Source organism: Calonectris borealis, chromosome 18 (assembly GCF_964195595.1).
Source record: "Calonectris borealis chromosome 18, bCalBor7.hap1.2, whole genome shotgun sequence".
NCBI classification, from domain to species: Eukaryota; Metazoa; Chordata; class Aves; order Procellariiformes; family Procellariidae; genus Calonectris; species Calonectris borealis.
This window is the reverse complement of record NC_134329.1, coordinates 11,919,668-11,942,611: the sequence shown is the minus strand read 5'-3', so window position 1 is coordinate 11,942,611 and position 22,944 is coordinate 11,919,668. Positions and strand designations below refer to the sequence as shown.

The 22,944-nt window shown below is 40.1% G+C and overlaps 1 protein-coding gene across 1 annotated transcript in view; it reads right to left on the bottom strand.

Moving 5' to 3' along the window:
- The window catches only part of MAPK1 (mitogen-activated protein kinase 1), a 37,910-nt gene extending 17,683 nt beyond the window's left edge, over positions 1-20,227 (bottom strand). Inside the window, exons 1-3 of the mRNA XM_075167976.1 lie at positions 19,857-20,227; positions 2,420-2,602; positions 573-762 (exon numbers count right to left, since the gene is read on the bottom strand). Of these exons, the coding sequence (XP_075024077.1) occupies positions 573-762; positions 2,420-2,602; positions 19,857-19,999 (516 nt within the window). The 5' untranslated portion in view covers positions 20,000-20,227. The remainder of the gene's footprint in view (positions 1-572; positions 763-2,419; positions 2,603-19,856) is intronic.
- Positions 20,228-22,944: the final 2,717 nt, after the last annotated feature.

The following is a 22,944-nucleotide window of genomic DNA, read 5'->3' as shown; positions in this document are numbered from 1 at the left end:
ATTCTTCACACTCGTTTTGCTTTACTGAATGCCACTAAGCATTGAGCTGACATTTTCGAAGAATCATAACAGCTCTAAGACCATCCCTCTGTAGTATTAACTAGTACAGAGCCCATCACTGAAAATGTAAATTAGGAACGTTCTCTCTCCAAGTAATTGCTGTGCATTTAATCAGCACTGAATTTCACATGCCATTTTAGTTGGCCACTAATATGAAGTCCTTTTCCAACACTGAACAATTAACAGTTTAAACACAGAGAAACCAAGACTTGAAATATACACAGTTTGAGTTTATTTTCTAGGTGAACACAATTCAGGTAAGTATTTTCACCTAGCTTCCAAAGAGGCTGTTTCAAAGTCAGCCTCCAGATGGAAACAGTGATGCACTCGTTAAAACAGCATAACAGTGAGTTCTTAGTCACTCAATTCTTAATAATTATTTTATCAAAACCAATAATGTTTTAGCAATCTTTCCAGGATAAAAATCACATTAATCCCCAGTAACAAAACCACATTTATGGTTATAGCAGGTAGTTTATGAGGAGCAAAATTTGTAAGAAATTTCAACTAACCTTGAGATCACAAGTGGTGTTAAGCAGCAAATTCGAAGGTTTGAGGTCACGATGAAGCACATTGGCTGAATGGATATATTTTAACCCTCTCAGAATCTGGTAAAGGAAATAACAAATGTGGTCGTTGCTGAGGTGTTGAGTCTTTAAGAGCTTGTAAAGATCTGTCTCCATTAGATCTTGCACAATGTATCTGTCAGGCATCAGATGTAAGGCAGCAAAACAAATGTGGTGTCATGTTAGATATCAACATACAGTACCAGATGAAACTTCTGTAACAATTTTTCTCTCTTATTTGTCTGTTTTATGAGAGTTATGAAACGATGTAGTTGCTTCTTGCTTTACAAGTTTTGAATCAAATCAATCCTGTTACATGATGCAGCCCTTTACAAAATTAAGAGGCATCAGCATATGGTCCTCTCAAATTAATCATCATAAACCTCTATTTCTTTATATTAGAGCCTGATTTTTATTGGAATCTTAATATGATCAGATTCCTATCTTGCATGCCAAGAAATAAAGACTGTTTTTTAGTTTAACAAGTAATAAGCTTCGAGATACTTGCTTCCAGTTGCATAAAAGCATGAAGGTAGAAGACCTGATCATTTCTGATCAGTCTTCTGTGCCACCTCTCCACTTCAAAAATTCAGCTGTTGTTCTTTACTATATATTTATTATGCTACATTGAACACAACAGTCCTTTGCTTACCAAAATTAAATCCTAATATTTTCCAGTCAGATAATTTTTTTTTTCTAAGATTGGAATGAACGTAAAGAAAAGGGATTTTTTTTCTGCTTTGGCAGGAATGAGTTAAGTAAAATTTTCTTCTCCCTTAATTCAATTTGGCTGCAAAACCCTTGGGGTGTAGTTCCATGATCACTTTTCACCGAAATAGGATTTCGTGAAAACGTACTACTATTGCCATTCTGGTTGGGCCTTCCCATCCTCTCCTCTGGGTATTCAGATTGGATCACACAACTAGACATCTTTACATTAGTCAAAATGGCCACAGAAATGCAACCTCAGAACCCCACATAAGACCGACTGAACTCAAAGAATATATTGACAATTTATGAAGTGAAAACCTAGACCTAGATTCAATTACATTTCTGCCTGCAGAGACCCGCAAAACCAACAGGAACCAATGCACACGGACTTGGGGAAATTAAGCTGGTTGACTCTAAACTAGGCCTTGTATCTCGCGTAGAGACCCCCAGCTAAGACTACTTCATACATTAGATATCCACATGAAGTCATATCTACACAAGGCCAAGTTTTTCATGAAAGAACAATTAGCATAACAAAAAGGCCATTTTCGCATATATTAATCAAGCATGTTTACCTACCCATGTGCAGTTTCAGACTTTTCACATATGTAGGAAGCACTGCAAAACTGGGAGTTGTGTTTTGCTTTATTCGCCCCCCCAGATGTATCCATTCTATTCTTTAAGAAAATTTTAGACAATTATAGCGAAGTCTGGACATATTAATTTCTCCTCAAAGCAATCAGTTCTAATGACAGCTCTATTAAGAGCAAATATAGTTTTAGGATTAAGTGACTGAACTAAATCATCTCTACAATGTTGAGTTCTTTTCCTTGGAAGATAGAAATTAACATTTTATTCTTTTCCTGAAAAAGAACAAACAAAACTAGTGTTCACCTATCAAATCTATCTATGTAACTATAAACCTATCAAACACTATGAACTTCCCTTTCAATTTACAGTAATAGAAGCCAACTTTTATTAAAATTTAGGAAGGAAGAGGAGGAAAAGGAAGAAATAATCGAAACAGAAAATACAACAACCATCACTAACTACGCAGATAACTTAAAACTTTGGAAGGATACACATCTTTCATTTGTTCAATAGTCGGAGCTCTGATAATATCATTTATTCCAATAATATTCTCATGCCTGAAGCGCAGTAGGATCTTAATCTCTCTCAGAGTTCTCTGGCAGTAGGTCTGATGCTCAAAAGGACTGATTTTCTTTATAGCAACTCGAACTTTGTTGACGTTATCATAGGCAGAACTAGAAGAGAATCAATAATGACAGTTATAAGGAATATTAAGTTATTCCATTCAGAATTCAATTCAGAAAGCAAGAATGTGAACTCAATCTAATATAGGGGTGGTGCATTTGGTTTACATTTATTTTTATCAAATGAAGAGAGAAAACAGCGGCATGTATCTTTTAGTTTGATGAACAGACAAAATCTTGTTGTGCTATGGCCAGCCAATTTGGGTATCTACAAGTCATTAACTTTCCCAACTGACTTAGAGTCTGCTGATTCTCAGGTACCTGAACAAAGAAAGAAGTATTCATCTTCATCAGCCTGTGGAACAAACAAGTTTGAGTCTGTTTCTATATGCTGTAATCAAGAAGAAGTTTGAGACAAAAAGTTCATCTTGAGTTAGCCCATTCACTCTGGGGCACAGAAAAGCCTTCAGAAATCATCTTTCAAGCAGCAGAATTCCACACCCTATGTCTACCTCCTGCAAGTAATTCCAATTGCCACAACCTTTTACTGCTCCATCAAGCTACGTTGTCGGCACTTCCATGAAGAACAGATGTTGAAGAACAAAAGGGATGGAGAATTTGTGAAAACACCTTTCCAAGTACGATTCCAAAGATAACAGAAATCGAGAAGAGAAAGAATGTATCAGCCTACACACATGAAGAAAAGCAAGCAGCGGTACGAGGTAATACGGTGATGGTGACCCATATCAAAGAACACACTGGCTGCTACATTTACAGTACTGTGATTTCAGAAGCTCAGAACAGCATTCCTAGCTATACCAATAAAGCAGTATTTCTGTTCAAAATGCCTACGCACTTATGACGAGTATCACCGCCTGAGTCTAGTAAAAAGGCTCAGTAAAACATACGTAATTTTCTAAAATTTGGACTCAGGTTATTATTTAGTAAAAATTTTATGAATCCTTACAAATTTTAGGATGTTTTATATGGTCTTGCTTATATGAATAACAAAGCCCCTCATTATAATAACTTTTCTTCGTATTAAAAGTATATGGTAATTTAATAAACTAGAATTTAAATCTGTGTATATGATTCTTGTTCCTTTCAAATTTCTTTTTGCTCACTACTGCATTGTTTGGAAATTAAAAAATAATCAAGCCTACATTTAAACATTTCTGTTAGCCTCAACTATTTCATATAAAAATATAAACATACCAGCCAAACAGGCTTTACATTCCACCAATTTTCTATAATCGAGTCCCAGAACATTCTTTGAAACTCTCCTAATTGGCCTTACTCTCCTGAGATGTCCAGGTATCTGGTGATCAGATAAAGCAGAATGAAATATGAAAATCCAATTAGAAAAGGAGACCTAAAAGGAATTCAAATGCCTAGCCACTTCAAGGTTCTTCTACCACTACGCAGATTTATGGTGCAACAAGGTGTTTTTGAGACAGTACTGTTACCACCGTATGCAAAAGTGCTTAACATTTCTTACTTTCATTATTAAAAATGACATATAATTTGTGCCGCCAGTAGATCTTCATACAGCTCATGCATATGCAGTGACATCCTTTTTGCATGATTTTTCCGCAGAATCACTTTGACCTGTCTGCATCCCTAACTTCGGTCTATAACCACAGACAGACTGCACAATTTATTTGCCTCTAGAAACACCGAACTCAAAGCACTCCACAGGGTGCTTTGAAATTCCACATGCTAAGCAAGTATTCATTACAACTGTTGCTATTACATATGTATAGATAACACATTAGCAGTTCATAAGTCCCAAAATAGATAATAACAAAGTGCCATAAGTGGAACTTGGCGTGGCCTTCAAGAGCACTTCATCTACAGTAATTTTCTTAGTTAATCAGTTAATCACCTGCGGTGTTTACAATAGACCAGTAAGGTAAGTTGCGAGCAGAAAACAAAACTAGAAATAATTCTGAAGCATGAACAACCTGTATTTGGGAAAGAAATGAAAGAAGCCTATGGACCATTTTATCATTATAAACAAACCTCCTCCTACCTCCTTCTTTGTATTGACTTAAGCATATTTTTTTCTCCCACAGTGCAGAATCTTACTTCCTTTCAAAGTACTGGACAGCAGCAGCTATGCAGAGCAGAAAAAGGCAAAATGCCAATATTTACTAACTGATGCTGCTTAAATAAAAGCTCCTAATCTCTTACAATATTTGATAAATCTCTAAGTTCTTGCTTCTCAAGCAAAGGTTGGTTATTGATGAAAAATATGCATCTTTCCTTGTACAGATTCAATGAACTTGAATCCATCAATTAAATATACCAAGATTTCCTCTCTTGTAGCTGTTTCACTTGAAGTGTTTTCTTAGCAAAAGGTTTATGCTGTTTTTTAAAAAAGGATGGGTAATTTTGCTTTTTGATGGTTCAACTATAAAACAGATGATTCAGTGTGGAAAAAAGCTGACTATTTGCAGTAAAGATGCAATCAATTTCCTCTCCAGTGTACATTCTGCATACAGTCATTTTTCTGTTCATATCAAAAGATCTCGCCACACTAATGTAGCTAAGCATGCATTGCTGTTACCACTGCAAAGCCTCAGCTAAGGAGAGCAAAACCGAAAGACTACCTAGTTGAAACATTAAAAGGGACACTAGATTTATTTCTGTTGTCACACCTTCTGAAATATGAGCTTTTTTGTAACCTGATTAAACATATGAAAGATTATCTCAATTCCTATGAGCAAGAAGCTAATCATACAAGTAGTTAGATACACTTGCTTATGCATAATATTTTAAATATCGTGCATAATACAGGTACACAGAGAGTCTGTATTATAAAGTTAACACCATTTCACATTCTCAGAGTCACAGCCCTCAAAGCAAATACGGCTTTGAGTAAACTCTGCGGCCCTTTAAAAAACAGTGCTTTTTCAATTTGACATGTGCTATAGAAAACTGTAAAAGCTACATATTAGACTGAACTTCAGTAGAACTGAAGAGTCATGTGTTCTCTCATGCACATATGCTACAGACACCTATTTGGCCTATGAAACCATATAGCAATATTTCACTACCTAGGAAACATTGTAAACTAACAAAATCGGGTCCTTTGTAGATCAGACTGAACCATTTCCCAAAGCCTTCCCTGTTCCTCACAACCTCCATCCAACTGCTACCTGCCATCAACACCAGATTTACCCACTACTCTCCAGCACTCTGCTGAAGAAATATGCTGCTCACACACAGCGTCCATTTGTAGCGTTCGCAAATGAAACAACTGTAAAAAGTGCAAATCCAAACCCTCGATGCATTAACTCGCTGCAGTTAATATAACAGCTTACTTATCACTTAACGCAGGATTCATCTTGCTTAGCCTTAGCTAGAATTAGAGATCTAATTTTACAACTAATAATCACCTGTGCTCCCCCTACAGTCCGAAAAGGAATACCTCGACATACACATCCCACCCACCACCCAGCACGTCCTAAATTTAGATTATTTGCATTCTGGAAGTGCTGTCCCAGTGTACACAGTCTAACCTAGTTGTCTAGGCTTTCAGCTTCTACTAAACCTCACAACAACTGTTTGTATTTTCACTGAAGTAGTTAACTGAGACTGCTTCTAAAGGCAAAAAAATTCAATTATCTAGACTTTTTTCCAGAGAAGATAAAAAACTGTAAAGTGGGAATAACAGTTCACATACTAACAACTTTTAGAGTGATAATTTATAGCTTTCAGTTTCTAATCATTAACCACATATACCAATCATCACGCATAGAACTTTCCCTAGTTACTGACACCTTAAATATTCAGAAGGAAGGATTTATTTCCACCCCAATGATGTGCAGCTTCACAAGCTGATGCAACCATTCAGCTGTGAGTGCTATTTATCTGTAATGTGATAAATTTAAACATAGATTTTGCAACTGCCCAACTCTAGTATACACAACATTATTCCTATTTCAAGCTGTGGTTACCATCCTGTGACAACCTGCAATAGCACCATTATTTAGATACTTTTAAGACAGCATGTGAAAATCAATACAAGCCCTAGCGGTACAGTTTATCATTCCTAATATTAAGTATCTTGTAAATGTACAACAAAGTTTTGACTAAGTAAAACATCTTGGACAGCTGTACAAAATAAACAAATGAGCATTTATAACCCAAGAAGTTGCGCCACACAACTTTTAAAGCCAGTGTTTTATCCTTCTACTGCTCCGGTACCAAATTCCTTTTTAAAAAGAAGTCCAGGGTGGGGCTGCTTCCAAACGCAATGACCAGAAAGCGCACCGCAGTATCTGAGCAGCCTGCAGAAAACAGCATACTAATTGCTCAGGTGAACCTCTGACATGTAGCCCCTCTCCCATTAATTCCTTCTCAAGGAAGGAAAGCTTTTCACCAGACAGATCGGGACAACTGCCAAAGCTTAGCTCCTTCTACCCACAATGGCTGCTGCATGTTCTTCCATCCATTTCTATTCTTCACATGTTTCATTTTGGAGCCGAACTGGAACAAGTGAGAGCATGCTGCAGCTGCTGGGAGGAGAGGAGCCAGCTCCTGGCAAAAGTTACATCCCACAGAGGGCTGTTTCTTCATATAACCATTGAAAAACAACTGCCTACTCTGTCGGCACCCCCATCCTCAGTACTCCTCTGCCACGCTGCCTGAAGGCTTACCCCGTCATGGGATATTCTTCCAACACTTCTAGGATTATTCACCTTATGGCTGTTTTACAGGCTGCTCTCAGCATATGCACACATACACATAAAAATACACAATGCTACCGGCAAACATCCTAATTACAGCTCTAAATAAAAGACTGATTTGAAGTTTAAAAGGGATGTTTTATCAGTAGCTTTGTGTTGCTGTGGAAACAAGATTCCAAGGGCATATCCAGGGATAAGAATCTTTCTGAAATATTGAATAATTCTGCTTGCAACCAGGAGAGGAAAAGCAAAAATAACTCCCAACAAACAAGCTGATCTCTGAAGAGCTTTAATCTTTTCGTTCAGTCTACATTTAGCTCAATCGTGGACATTTCTACAACATGCTGACATTTACCAACTTACAATGCAAATAGCTTAAACTTATTTTCAAGACTGCTGTAAGAAAAATAACGCACTATTATGATGCAGTCATAACCAGCAGTACCATAACAGACTGTTCGCTACAATTTTTGGGGGTGGAGGAAGGTGGTGTTATGGGTGCAGGTTTGTGGAGGGGACTGTTTGGTTTTTTGTTTGTTTGGGTTTGTTTTGGGGTTTTTTTTATAATCAGATATTAACCCTTTCAGATTCTTCAGAATAATTAGTTTCTGATTCTAGATAAGTAAAATACAGGGAGCAGCTACAGTATATTATTCTTTCACCAAAGAGAAAAGACTGGAAAAAGGATAAAAGTAGTCAAAGACTGTTTCAGATTTGACGACATCCAGTAATGTGTCATTTTTATACCGCTGAATATACTTTTTGTCCCCAACTGTAAACACCTATGGTTACTAGAAATATTTGTTACTTTGTTCCATTTATTCATAATATTTTTGAAGATAAATAAGTATATTATTCATTAGACCTTTTTTATTAGCACTAACTTACAGAATCAGCACCTGGTTTTAAAAGGAATATGTGCCTATTCATATTAAGATATATTTACCTTGTTTTAACAGACCTCAGTTTATGGAAAGACAACCCATGTCTTCCTCAGAGTTTTTGTTTTGATTTATTAGCTTTCTATAGAAGAGATTCTCAATAACAGAACACCTCCCAGGCTTCTCAGCTGTGAATTCAGGAAATAAACTATAGAAACAAGGGCATCTTAATACGCTTCTACTTTTCTCCATTAAAGATTTAGTTTTACAGGCTAATTCCTACCATGTAGGAAAGTTAGTAGATCCGTGAAAATGGAAAGCTACCTAAATATTAGATTCTTAAAAAAAAAAAACAAAACAAAAAACAACTCAGCCTTGAGGCTTTAGTTGCTTTTCAAGCTATGAAAAGATTGTAATAACTTTAAGAACACGAGCACCACGTACTTCTTCATCCTAGTCCAAGGGCCAAAAGTAAAATAAGTTTTAATTCAGCACTCCTGAATTATCTATTGGTATGCTACAGACCCTCCCCGTTGCTTACTAAAAGACAGCTGTACATATTATCTTCTTTGGGAAACATGCATAAGCACTAATAGCTTACAATGAAAGAAGAGGGCAAAAAACTTGAATGCAAAATTGAGATACTTCAGAGTAAGCTTAGATAGAAGAATTACGTACTGAATTGCCAAAAGTTTGAGTGTTTAAGAAATGGACCTCTTACCATTATCTGATTGCTGATTTCTCCACCATTTGTCAAGTGTGTCAGAAAACTATCTCAAGTTATAAATTACAGGATGACCTCAGATTTATCTTAAGTCTTGTTTTTGTCAAGGGAAGAAGAAGAATATGCACTGCTGTGACATATGGCTGCCCGCAGACACTGAAATTCACTGACAATTTCTCCCCATTTTCTTGCATCTCATGCTACAAAAATAGCAGCAGAGGAAGACTGCGCAACAAGAGAACATCAAAATAACTATATAGCAGATGTGATCCAATTTGCAGTAGTGTTAATCTGGCCCTACCTGAAAATTCCTAATTGCATGCTACTTGAAAAATCTTGGTTTTGTTTTACTGTCGTTTTGCGTTTTTTTAAGCAGTTTTTCATTTGTCAGGATTCTAGCAGCAGTGGATAGATTATTGCTTTGGGGCCAAGAAAATATGAACCAAAATATGTTTCTAAATCTTTTATCATGACCCCTCTGCAAAGCAACTGTCATACTTCACAAACTACTCATGAGGTTATCCATATTCCTAATCCCTTTTTGTCTGTTGCTCATCACCAAATGATCACTGCTATGGTTTGTTTTGGTTTTATTATAGAAGATACCTAAACAAACTATTTTTGTTTGTATCTCTTATAAGGTTGATTTTTTTTTTTCCAACAAGGGGGGAAATAAATATTATTTCTAAACCAGTGTCCTTTATTTTACCACAAGTCCATAGCAAGATGCCCAAGTAATCGCTGCAGACTGCTCTATCATGCTTTTAGTTAACCTCTGAAGTTTACTGGGTCAAAATGTAACTGCATTATCTTCACCACCTACTTTTTCAGTCATCTTTCTCATAACATTCAAAATCAATCCTAATATTAAAGGTTTCTGGCACAATTATGCCAACTCTTTCCTCCCATGACAAATGTGAATAATTACTCATAAGTGTTTCTGATCTACTACAGGCTATTGCCCTTAACACCACAAATTCTTAAGGCACTTTTGTAACCTCCCATAGGAGACTCATTTTCATATATCTACTCAAATAATTCTAGTAGGTTACACAGGCACAATTTTATTTTTCAGAATTTGAAAAGTAAAATCTGATGGAACCTTCCAAAGCATTACAATTTTAAACTATTTACTATGCACATAATAATGACTTAATAGTTTAATTCCTTCTATCACTCCTAGTATTTTGAAAACAAATAGCTAGTCGTGTAAAATGGAGTCTGTTAAATAAATTACCTTTGCCAGCTCAGTCAATTCATAATCCTGGGTGTGGCAGATCAGATGATTTGTGTTTTGTTAGCACCTACTAAGCAGAACTACGAGGAGCAGCAATTCTAGAACTACACCTTAAGACCAGTATTAGAAAAATATTAGCTATTTCACCCAAGGTTCTGTATTGTTGGCTAAAGATGTCATTTAACTTCATGGTGTTTTGATCAATCTTAGTTGTTCGAAAAAAACGATCACTTCTCTCAAGCTCTTCTAATATATATTTTTCTTTCTATACCTTTGGCTGTGAAGCACTGTGACTTCAAATCATCATATATGCCTACTCTATTTTATGCCACTTCAGTTCAAGTTGGTCTTCAGAAAATAGACAACTCTTACATCTTAGTATTTTGTCTACTTCTTGCCTTCCCACTTATCCTCCCCATTTTAGGAGTTTACAGGTTCTCCGCTGCCAATATTTCCTTTGATAGCATCTATGCCAAATTTAACATTTAGGCAAGCTTCACTGTTATGTTTAAAGGCCCTTTGGCTATCTGCGAAATAAACCCCTCATTCCAAAAGCACCCATTGCTTTCGTTAAAATATGATGATATTAAATATCACTATCTTTCTTCTCTCTGTATAAACTTAAAGACAATTCCTGTGGGAATCCATTTCAGGGTAAAATTGCAAGAGCTCGACAACATCTGAGACAACCTAAGGGCTCAGTGAATTAGAAGGAGTGGTTGTGGTTCAGTCTCATTTTTGTGCCTGACAACCCTGCCCCTTTCTCACTTTTTTGATCGGAGCGGTGGCTTTCTTTGTGATAGTTCAGAGAACTGAAGCAGCTCCAAGTCAAAGCAGCTTACAAACAGGAACAGTAAAGAAGTTTTTACCTGCATATTCCTATTCCCTTCCTGTGTCAGCACTAGCACTCACAGGGTTTTGCGTCAGTCACATCAACTTACCACCTTCAAATTTCATTTTATTTTCTATGAAGTAACTTTTCAGCTAAATCAGTTTTCCAACACAGCTAACTCTACAGCTCTGTAAGCACCAGCACAAGAGCGGAGGAAGGGATGACACGACCCGAGGCATGGAAGGAAAGGCTGCCCCTTTAGAACCAGCAGAGCCTGAGAGCAGCACAAGTCAGTCATGGAAACCACAGCTTAAGTGTCAGGCCCCAATTGTCATGAAAGCCAAACCTCCACATATGAGCCGATGAAGTGCCGACTTCCTCCTCCTGTGCTTACTGCTTCTCAAGAGGCAACAAAAAGCCACCAAGACAGCGACGGCAGGCCAGTTACACAACTTGCGCTACTCCGGAGCCTGGAAAACAACCACCGCCGCCATCCTAGCAGCAAAGCTGGCACTATAGATGTGTGTAGGAAATATTTCCCCTTTCCTAGAGAGAAGGGAGAACACCACCAGCGAACTGTGAGTGGAAACGGTATTAACAAATCCCGCAATGTGGTTTACTCTTTTGTCTAATAAGGTTCTAATTTGGCTTACATCCCAAATACTCCTCCTAAAATCAGCTTTAGAAAAAGGAAAAAAACACAAGATCCAGACAATTACTGTATTTTTCAGTAATTAGCTTATTTAATTGATTCCACATGATATAAATCTTCAGAAGAGATAGTTCACAGTATTTCACTCCAACAGAAAATAAATAAAGAAATAAATCACTGAACAAAATCATTCATGCATACTTCAAAGCAGAGGTTTTCCTAAACCTGCAGAAACATCAGTGCAAAATGAAAACTATCACAAAGCACTAGAGAAAGCAAGCTCATTGCTACTGTCCACTCTGCCATGGTTAGTTCAGTATTCCACTTGCAAAACAAAACAAAACAAAAAACCCAAACCACTAGCACTGAGTGTGCATCTCACCACCATCAGAAGTTACTTCCCTTCAGTATCAGCTTACAAGGCATTTTTTGCATGTTCTTTCCATCTTTTTAAAAAGACATGCCAACAGTAAACTCTAGCCCCTCAATATTTTAACAGTTTTGTGTTTTGTTCAGACAGGGTATCAGCATTAAGACATGTTGGCTACTGTAACTAAAAGGAAGATACTTCACAATTATGAATCACTCAGAAAAATCCAATATAAAAGTCAGCATGAATGTCATTTGGGGTTCTCTGCACCATCCAAATCCCAATAAAATTGGGCAAATTCCAGACTGAAGCAGTTTGGGGATTATTGATTTGCGGTGCTCAAATGACTTCAAGTTTTACTCAGGACACATCAGCAATATTTGGTGGAGCAAATTGCCTTCCCTCCAAACAAGTGAGAAGTAAGGTACTGCAGTGACAGCTGCTAATTCTAAGGAAAACTGCAAAATGAAGTAATTGCATATTATAAACTGTAAGCCTAATTGCAAGTTGCTGGTACTTAAAACATACCCACAACACAGATGAATTACTTTCTACAATGTAACAAAAACTCTCATTTGCATTCTAATCACCACAGAGTATTTCAGTATTTTATGAAAATTCTCTTAAAATACAAAAGAAGAACTTCCAAGAGAAGAGATTTTCCCCTAATAGAACTTAGGTGGTTGTGATTTTAGGTACTGCTAAACAAGACAGATAGTAAAAACATGTGCACAACTCCACTAAAAACTGGACTGTCATGAAAGATTCTGCCCAAATCTAATCGAACAATATTTCTAGTAAAGCCTTTCTACAAGCCATATATATATATATATACATACACACACAAATCAGTATTTCACCCATGAGCGAAAGGCAACCGGGCCTGGGAAGGCACACAGCAACCTTTTGACAGCTCTCCAGAAGCCTGCCCGGGTGGAAGCCGGGGTGCAGTCCCTTCTGCAGGGGCCGCGAGGCTGCCTCTGCTCTAGCTCTCACCCAGCCACCAGAAACCCAGCGGAAAGGGGTGGAGACAGGAATGCTCTCTGAAACAGAAACCAACCTACTGCATGCTGATGGAGTACGAGAAACCTCATCTTGCCAAAGTATCTACCAATATCTCATCGAATAACCCCATCTGAAGTAATGACATTCATTACTACTTGGATCTTACTAATCTGCCTGGTCAGAGCTGATAATGAAGTAATGCATATTTGGCTTTTAATGTACCTTGCAAAAAGATGAGTTTGAGAATAGCTTCTTTATATGCCCAGAAGTTGTAATAAAGCAAAGGAAAATAAGCTCCCTTCTGAAAAGGAGATTCGTTCAGGAGCAAACAACTCTGTTTAGTAACTGACCTAACAATTAATAGAATCTAGGTTTGACACGGTTAAATCACCTGAAACAAACTACACTTTGCTGCACTTTACATACACTATTAATTTACCTTACAACACAGTAAAAGAAAGGTTATATTCTAAAATACGTTTATGGCTCCATACGCTTCATTTGAGCAATTTGGAAATCAAAATCAAATACAACTGAAATCACTTAATAAAATGTTGTGGGGTTTGGGGTTTTTTTTCAGGCATTATTTGAAAAGTTCCTAAAATACCTCACTTCAAGTGCAAGTAAAAGTATTTTCTAGATTACCAGAACAACCTCCAACTTCATCCATTAGCAGCGCCTGCTCACAGCGATAAAGGCTACCCATGGACTGGGCTGTGTTATTAAGTGTATAGCCAGCAGGTCAAGGAAAGTGATTACTTTTGTGAGGACATATCTGGAACACTGCATCCAGTTTTCCTCTCTCCCAGCAGAAAACCATTAGGATGCACAGCGGGCTGAAGGACATGACATACAAGAAAAAAATTGAGGAAACTGGGCTTGTATAGGCAAGGAGGGAAAAAAAAAGGCAGGGAGGTGGAAAGCATCTAATCGCTCTTTTAAGTTACATAAAGGGGGATTACAGAGAAAACTGATCCAGGCTCTTCTCAGAGGTAAAAAGTACAAAGGACAAGAGGCGACGGTCGCAAGTTGCAGTACGGGAAACTCATGTTTTTAAGGGCAAAAGTTTCACTGGGCAATTGGTTTAACACTAGAACCAGAAGCTGCCCAGAGATGTTGTGGAACCTCCATCCCTGGAGATTTTGGAAATATTGAGTGGACAAGTTGAGCAACTTGATCTAATTTTGACATCAGCCCTGCTTTGAGTAGGAGGTTGGACTACATGACCTCAGGAAGTCCCTTTCAACCTACATTATGCTGTGAAATATTCCACAGCAAGATGTCATAAAATATTTTTTATTAAATACCAAATTGATCAGTTAATTTCATTTCTAGATCACAGCTGAAAGCTATGACAAAGAATCAACATAAAAAGCATTAAAAAAAATTACTATGTTGGCAAAGAATTAGTTTTCAACTCAAGTTGAGCTGTACACCTACTCGGTTGGTAAGTATTAACTCTTCTGTGGGCTGTAGATCCCCACTCCTGAACAAGGAGCTCACTGAACTAACAGAGCCTGGTGTCCTACAAATACACATTTCTCGTCTCAAGAGTACCAATAAATCCATCCGTGAAACTGGGGCATCTGTCATGTCTCTTTGGGGGAGTCTGACTTCTCATACGTGACCTCCTGATAAAGTCTCTTCCTCAGTGGAGCAGCATATAGGATCTCTTCACTCTAGCAAAATACCTATTTCTAAGAAACTTGCAAAAACTTTCCATCTTGAAGACTTCTACCATCTGTCAAATTTGATGGAAGGCAGGCAACAGGTTCAAGAATCATATGTAGGGGTACAGGAGATGGACTGATGCAACCACATACAGATACTGTGAACGTATAAGCCTTATTCCTTAATAAATCATGCTTAAAAAAAGAATCACACAAGTTATCTCTGTTTCTGTGGGCTGGACCATGCTATGTTAAGAAAATGTGTATTTATTTATAAAATGCATGTGTCCCTGAGCCGCACTCTTCACCTCTTAAGCTAGTATCCCATTACTTTGGGCAGACAGGGAAAGTTGCTACCTCTCGTCTTCCATAAATCTTAAAGACAGCTCTGATACGAACAGAGCGAGTAGCTGCTGTCCTGTCCCTGATGCCTGCTCCACAGCTTGCCGACCACCTGCCGCATCACCGGGGAGAGCAGGGAAAGCAGCTCTAATTGCTCCTTTCGTGTCTCCACGTCAGGTTAAGCAAGTGCTAGAAGTCTGAGTGACTGAAGGGAAATGCTTACCTCGGCCTCCTCCCCAGAGGGAAGAAGCTGATAACTAGCCACCAATTACATTCCCTAATTCTCTACTCTGATCCTTGCACTAAGGAGGACCCATTAGGGTTTACTAACTTGTGTCAGCTCCCTCTTTTCCATATCACACAGACCAGAACATGTTAATTACCAGGTATCGACACCCATACCCTCCCTAAAAGCACGTATAAACAGGGACGTGAATCTCTATACTTGCTCTGTCATTACAGGGTACTCTCTCCAGACCAATGCAATAGTTAACAGAACAAAAATTGTAAGCTGTTTCTGATCTTTACCACTAAGCAGTCCACCCCAAAACACCAATCTGACCCTCACAGAGGGATGCAAACGCTACCTTTTTGTGTAACGTTGGACTGAATCAAAAGAAAATATTATGCAACCATCAATCCCATCAAGTTTCCTATCTTCATCTTTTAATATAAATATCTACACCTTGCAGATCATTCTATTCCTGATTTTTTTTTTTTCTGTTTCGAGCCTCTTCATGCATATACTTCTCAGATTTAATTTTAAATGATCCATCCTCTAAAAGTAGGGCTCTTCCCTAAGACAGTAGAAAGGAGCAGAACTTTGAAAAAGCTACTGTCAAATGTTTTAAATATTCTTTTCAGTATTACTTTAATGTTCATCTACTGACTACCTTAACTTCTAATATCACTCTTCTATAGCACATCAGTAACACAAAGATGTCTTTGTAAGAACCCAGTCCAATTCAGGCCAAGAAATGCAAGATTTGAGCTTCAGGATTGTTTTCTTCCAACTGCATTCATGTTTATTATTCATATGCAGTTATTTGCAGCAGTGGTAAAGCTTCACATTCACATAAGCATGATGACAAAAAGGACTTCCAAAAACCAGAATATAAACCAGAACGTCTCTATCACATTCCCATTCGCCATTTCTTTCCAAAAAGATGACTTGTTTTAAACTGTCAAATGACCATCCTTGCCGAATTACCACTGACCAACTGGATGAAGAACAATTCACACTGGAAATTTAAAGCTCAACTCAATCATATTTTTGTCACTGTTTCAGTGTATTTAAAATACGGCCTGTTAACAGGCTGATTTTGGGTTTTTTTGCAAAAAGAAGAAAAAAATAAAAAACAACCACCCACACATTTGGGAAGGAGGAGACAATCTCAAAAACCTTTCTCACTTTATTGTGTCTGAAAGGTAGTTCTGAAACTTCAGACTTGGTCTGAAAGTCGGTCCCAGCTGACACTGAGGTTGATAATCCCCTACCCCTGAAAGAAAGGGAAAGTCACATAAAGAACTTCACACGAAAACCCCTCAAAACAACTCTTACACAAAAGAGAAGGGGAAGGAAAAAAAAACAACCACAACATTTGCATATATTTGGATAAATTAATTCAGAGTAACAAACATGACTGTATGACTAAATTGGTCAAAGAATGTCCTGCAGTCCTAGAAAGTGCTGAGGATTTTGGCTAAAACTTTGTTTGCACTGTGGTCATCCCCTAGTTTTACATGCAGAAATACTGAAAACAAAAAATAGGTTAGAAAGGGACACTGGCATGGACATTCACTTATTAACCACTTCACCCCCAGCAACAAAATTTCCAAGTAAGATGCAAGCCGGTGTCAAAGAATGAACATTTTTGGCGGAGTTTAACTGCAGGACATTAGGATGGGAATTTGTCTGATAACATGCCTTTTGTGCTTACGAAGCTGAGAAAGTGCAACCACAACATAGCAGTAAATATACTGCTCTGTTAAGTTTATTTTTACTCAAAACCTGAGCAGGTTAAAAATGACTGCACTGGGAAAAATAGTTACATGCCTTTAAGGGTTTTCACATCCAGATGAGAGAACATTCACATACAGTCTATTCAGTCAACATCTTTCTCTATTTCCTTTGCTGTTATTTTATGTTGTGATCAATATTTCTTAAACGTTATTCTCTCTACTGCAAAATCAAAATGGAAGACTGACCATAACAGCACTACCCTAAGAATACTTCATTTGCCCTTTTACTCAGTAATATACTTAAAAGAATTTTATTGTTTTCAACTCCCGAATCCAGAAATATAAGAATTAGGAAAAACAAGGAAAAGAGTGAAGGATTTTAAGAGTTAAGTCACTTGTTTTCTGTATAACAAGCCATATGGCACAATGCACTTGTAAATAACTAGCATCTCCCAAGTCATACACATTAGCTGTGGGTCTAAAACAAAACCATCAGAGCCTGCTCTGCTTTCCTTCATTAAAGTGTACAGATTTAAATGGATTTTGCAGTTGCGGGAAACATCTCCATCTGCACACTCATAGTTTGCCCTCTACCCCACCCCCCAAGGGAGAAGCTTCTGCAGATCCTCACTGCATTAGCAATCAAAGCAAGATAAGAAACATGTCGTATTAAACTGCATAACCTATACCTCTGTTGGTTGATAAGTAATCTTATTTAATCATAAGAGCTTGTATGTTAGGCACTACGAAACATTACAGTTGCTATGGCATTTAACTACAACAAGTGCATCCAACACTTTCCTTATCAAGTGTACAATATGAACTGAGACTTTGTTCCCTACCATTTCACACCCAAGGCAGAAGAGCAATAGTTAAGAGCACAACATACCAAATTTAGTATTTCACGTTAATAATTTTAGAGTAGAAAACACAGGAGCCAACTGCATATGTCAACTGAGCCTGAGATTTGGATTTTTTGTTAGTAATTTTGTATAGCATTCATAGCAGACACAATGTATTAGAATAAGTCTTTAAATAAAAGATAACCTTGTATAGTTTTGGAGAGGAAACTGTTTCAGTATAGAACTTAATAACATACCTTTTGGAGGGGCAGAATGTGGCCCCGTTTCCCCTGTATCTGCTCACTAGCAGAGTGATGCCAAAAAAGGGCATCAACTGCCATCGTACTGCTTCTTGTAATCTCTGATCTGTGGTGAAATACTTTAGCTTTAACACGTTATCTGTTAAACACACTTTTAACACCCCGTTGATATAAGCTGGACTATACACAGCATACATCTTGGAAGCACTGTTCCCAAGTACCGTCCTAAGTCAGACTGCAAGTGTAAACCAGTGCAGTTAGTACCGAGATTATCTGCACTGGTTTACCTGCCCTAGCTCAGATGATAAAATACACCATAATAAAATACAGCTTGTACCATAAACTACATTAACAAGTTTTGGACTTGCTGTGATTTCTAACACTAAAACAATAACAAGGACATTTTTACACCATAAACAGGATTTCTGATTTACATTTTGAAGGTTCTTCCCACAGCAAAAAAGTGAAGGCCGCAACTCAAAACTTTGTAAGAGAGGCTCATCTCCCAGCTGAGTTCAGGCCTAGATGAAAGCTTCCACCCTGAAATACAGGATGACTTCATCTTAACAGGCCAGCACAATTCAATGACTGTATGCAAAAACCTATAGCTATAAAAATCTGTAACATACAGCTGAAGGCTGTGAAGAGCCTTGACTGAGAAATGCACTAGTTTACAAAAGATCAAGCATCAGAGAGAGAAATTAATGCTGATAAAGCTTTCATGAAGTCATAGCCTGTAAACCTCATTTAGTACCTCTGGTCAAAAAACATGCTGAAGAAACAGAAGCAGCTTTAGAAGAAAGTTGACAAAACGATAACAAAAAAAGTTTCTCATCTGCATCCTTAAATTATTTCAGAAGTAAGGTTTTTTTAAATCTGTTTTACTAATAGAATAAGAAATCCTAACTAAGGTCATTGAGCATGTCAGATTTATAACCCAATCACTAGATATACCACCACAGAGCATCATCCCAACTTATTTAGATTGCTAAAAAAAAACCCTCTCGCACTCTCAATCCGGTTAGTTTACATTTTCAGTATTTTGTAGTTCATTCACCTCGCTCTTTAAAACTGATATTAACCAACCCAAACACACACGATCGCTTTTTAGTGAGACTTAGTACAAGTCTTCATGATACAAAATAACCAAGGGGCAATACAAAATAACCAAATAACGGCTGAGCAGAACTTTCACCTGTATACATGTTAATTTAGACACTAATCTGGCAGGCTATGCACCACAGACAGCACGTCCTAAGAAAAGCCAGGTAGGGGCAGCAATTCGTATGCACAGATTCACTTTTTTATCAACTGTGACCTCGGGGACATGCAGCCAGGTGAGCCTTCGCACGGGCACAAAGAGAAACGCGGGGCTGCTAGCAGGATTTTACGACCTTTTCCCCTTTTTGAACGTCTGCAATCACTCTACAGAGACGGAGAAAATAAAGAGAGCAACCAACTCCAGAGGCAGGAACAAAAAATACTCAAGAAAATAAACGCACGACTGAAAGGAAACGAGACGTTCAGCTGCACCCATCGGTGGAGAAATTTTGGAAGCGGGGGGGGGGAGGCGGCAGCGAGGGTAGGGAAGGGTGATGCCGGAGGGACAACCTCGGGAGGGAACACGAAGGGAAAAGCAGAGCCGAGGAGAGCGCGGCAGAGATGCTGGAGCCCCGGCTTCCCCTCCCCCGAGGGCAAGGCACGGGCCTCTCCCCCCTGCAAGGGCGGGCCGGGCCCCGGGGAGGCTGCGGCCAGGCAGGGCGGCGGGGAGGGAAGGAGGGAGTTGTTCAGGGCAAGGGCGCTGCCCCAGCCGGGCTCGGCAGCCGGCACTCACCACACCATGCCGTAGGCCCCCTCGCCGATGTAGGAGAGGTTGGTGTAGCGGGGCCCCACGTCGAACACTTGGCCCCGCACCATCTCCGGGCCCCCGGCGTTGGCAGAGCCGCCCGCAGCCCCGGCCCCCGACACCGCCGCCATGTTGTCCGTGCCGGGAACCGCGGTGACTGCGTGCGGGGGGGCGGAGGCGGGGGGAGGAGGAAGGAGGGGGACGAGGAGAAGGATGCGGGAGGGAGGAAAAGAGGCGTCGCCCGCTCCGCCGCGCTCCGGAGCACCGGCCGCTGCCGCCGGCTCCCAGGCCCCGTCAGCGCCGTCACCGCCGCGGCCGCTGTGAGGAGACGCTGCCGGCCGCGCGCGCGCGCATCGACCCGGGCCGGGGGGAGGGGAGGAGGGGGTGGGGGCTCGCGCGGAGGGAGCGGCGGCGGGGCGGGGCCGGGCGGGGCGGGGGGCGGGGTCAGGGGCGGGGCCGGGGACTGCGGTAACCGCAGCCGCTGGGGAGGGGGCGCGGCGGGCGGGTCACGTGGTGGGCGTGCCGGCTCTGCGGGCGCGCGGCCGCCCGGCGCCATTAGAGGCGTCAGGTGACGGCGGCAGGAAATGGAGCCCGCGCGGCGGCGGGGCCGGGCTGGCTCTGCCGCTGCCCCGTCCCGGCCGCCGCCTCCTCGGGCCGGGAGGCCGCAGGCCGGGCCCTGCCCTGCCGGCGTCGGGCGGAGCGGGGGGCCCGCGAGGTGCTCCAGCCTCTGGCCGACGGGCGCCAGCCCGCAGGAAGCCTCGAGAGCGGGGCTGGCGGGCCGGGTGTCCCGCAGGCCCCTGCACCCCGCCCCGGGTCTCTGTGGGTGCCCGCCGCAGCACGCGTTAGCTGCGTGGCGCAGGCCGTGCCTTGCGAGGAGCCGTGCTCGGTGCAGAGCGCGGGGTGGCCGGCAGTGAGTCAGCTGCAGGAGACGAGAGGGCTTCTCCTGTGTCTGAGGCGCTGGTCCGAGACCCAGAAGGGCTGTGGCGCCGTTCTTGGCCACGCTACAACCTTCTGATGTCACGCAGCACAAGGTTATTATATGCGAAAGCTGAATTGCTGTAATAAGGGCAAGCTTATTTCTGACATTTCCTAACGCCAGTGCATAGTTTTGCAACCTCTAGTTAGCATATTGTTTTTATATAGAATTATATTTTCCTGTTAGCTGTTTCCCATATAAGTGTAAATAAACTCAAGGCTTTGAATGGGAGGTGAAAATGCAGTTGGTGATGGTTTGTATGATGCCATGGTCGCTGCTTGCAACAGTGTCTGTTTTCTGTGTTCCTGCAAGGCTTGGTTTTCCTAAAAGAGCTTTTGCTTCATCTGGAAGTTTGCAAAAGTTACGCACAAGGATCTTAACACCACTTCTGGATTTTTTTCTGCGATTCTCTAATGATCTTGACAAAATGTATGAACACCTGATCTGAAATCATACTGCTGCTTGCTTTAACTACTATTGCTACACCTACTTGAGATGTGCTGTATCTTCTGTTCCTTTGAAAATTCATTCAAATATGTATCTTTATACATCTTAGCATGCCTGTGTCTCCAGTTTATACCCGTTCCAGTCTGTCAGAAGACCCCAGTGTGGAATCATCCAATTACCCCTCGACTGTCAAGCTTTTTTCTTATAAGGAGTTACTAATTTTGCATTCCTGTTAACAGTGCTCAGCCAGAAGCTGACATGACAATCCAGTTGCTCTCAGGTTCTCACGGGTTGCACTTTGCCCTCTTCTTTCTTTCAACATTTCTCTCTCAGCTCTGCTTTCTCTTTCTATTGACATTTTACTATTGACATCTCTGCTGACAATCCTGCTGCTTCATGTCTATCTCTGCCTCGAAGGCGTCCCTGCCAATGTACTCTCTGTCTTCCTTCTCCCAGCTGCCAGAGGGTCATTTCTGGCATCCCACCTTCTTCTGTCGCTACTTGCTGCAAACCAGCTTCCTTTGCCATCGACCGAACAATTGCAATTTTCCATAGCTGCTTCCAAATGCTGTACAATCTCCTGATTACAACGTACTAACATCCCCCAAAGCATCGGGCTTGCTGTTTGACCAGAAGTCAAGAGGGAAGAGTTTCTGGTTTCAGTTGCGCAGCCGGTTAGCCAAACTGCAGCCCGAGGACTCTCCTTTGACGCAGACCTACCCGGCAGGGTCTGGGCTTCAGATGCAGCCCCAGCCCTACTTTGATGGAGTGAAGTGGATGACCAATGTAATCTAACAAACTTCGCTCTGTATTTAACAGACATTCAACTATATAGCTTGGTTTTTACATATTTGAGTGGGATAATGTTTCTGACGTATTTATTTTTACTTGTATATAATGTTTTCCTTTCCGTGATGTGTTCTTCTGCACTTTAGAAACACAGCATTATTTTTCTCAGAAATTTTAGACAGTAGTAAATGTGAATAAATGTTTAAATTTTCTGAAACCAAGTAAAATATTATTTAAAAGATTCTTCTAACTCTGAACATGAAATTATGCTTACAGTTCTGATTAATACATAAATAAATCTGTCATCAGCAAATGCAAAACAAATGATTATAGAGAATCTAGCTTAAACACAACCTGTCATAGCAAATTTAATTAAAAACTAGCGTGTATCTAGATTATTTTCTACCTTCACCAGGATGTGTCTGATCAAAAAGGAAACCAAGCAGGCATACCAGGAAACTGTGGAAAGACTGTCAGCTCTTTTGAGTGCTGTGTTCAAATATACGTCTAATCCAATTAAACCCAAATAAGCAGTCAAAAGGCTATGGCATGCTTTCCCAACAATTTATCCTGTGAGAGAACTTGGTGCATATATTTCAGTGAAGCACTACAGTTACCGAGATAGGCAGACCAGACAGAAGTGTTATCAATTGCTTTTCAACCTATTTAAATACACTGCCATTACCTGCACTTAATGTTGGGTCTTTTACCTTAACAAGGTGACATTAAAGTCTCAATTCTGGAAAGAACGTAAATGCGTTTTAAGAAAATGATTAGTTCCATGATCAAAATAAAGGGTTATGTTGGGGGAGAAGAGGTGATCCTTACTAAAAAATGATAGCAGGTAATGAAAAGCAGGAGGAA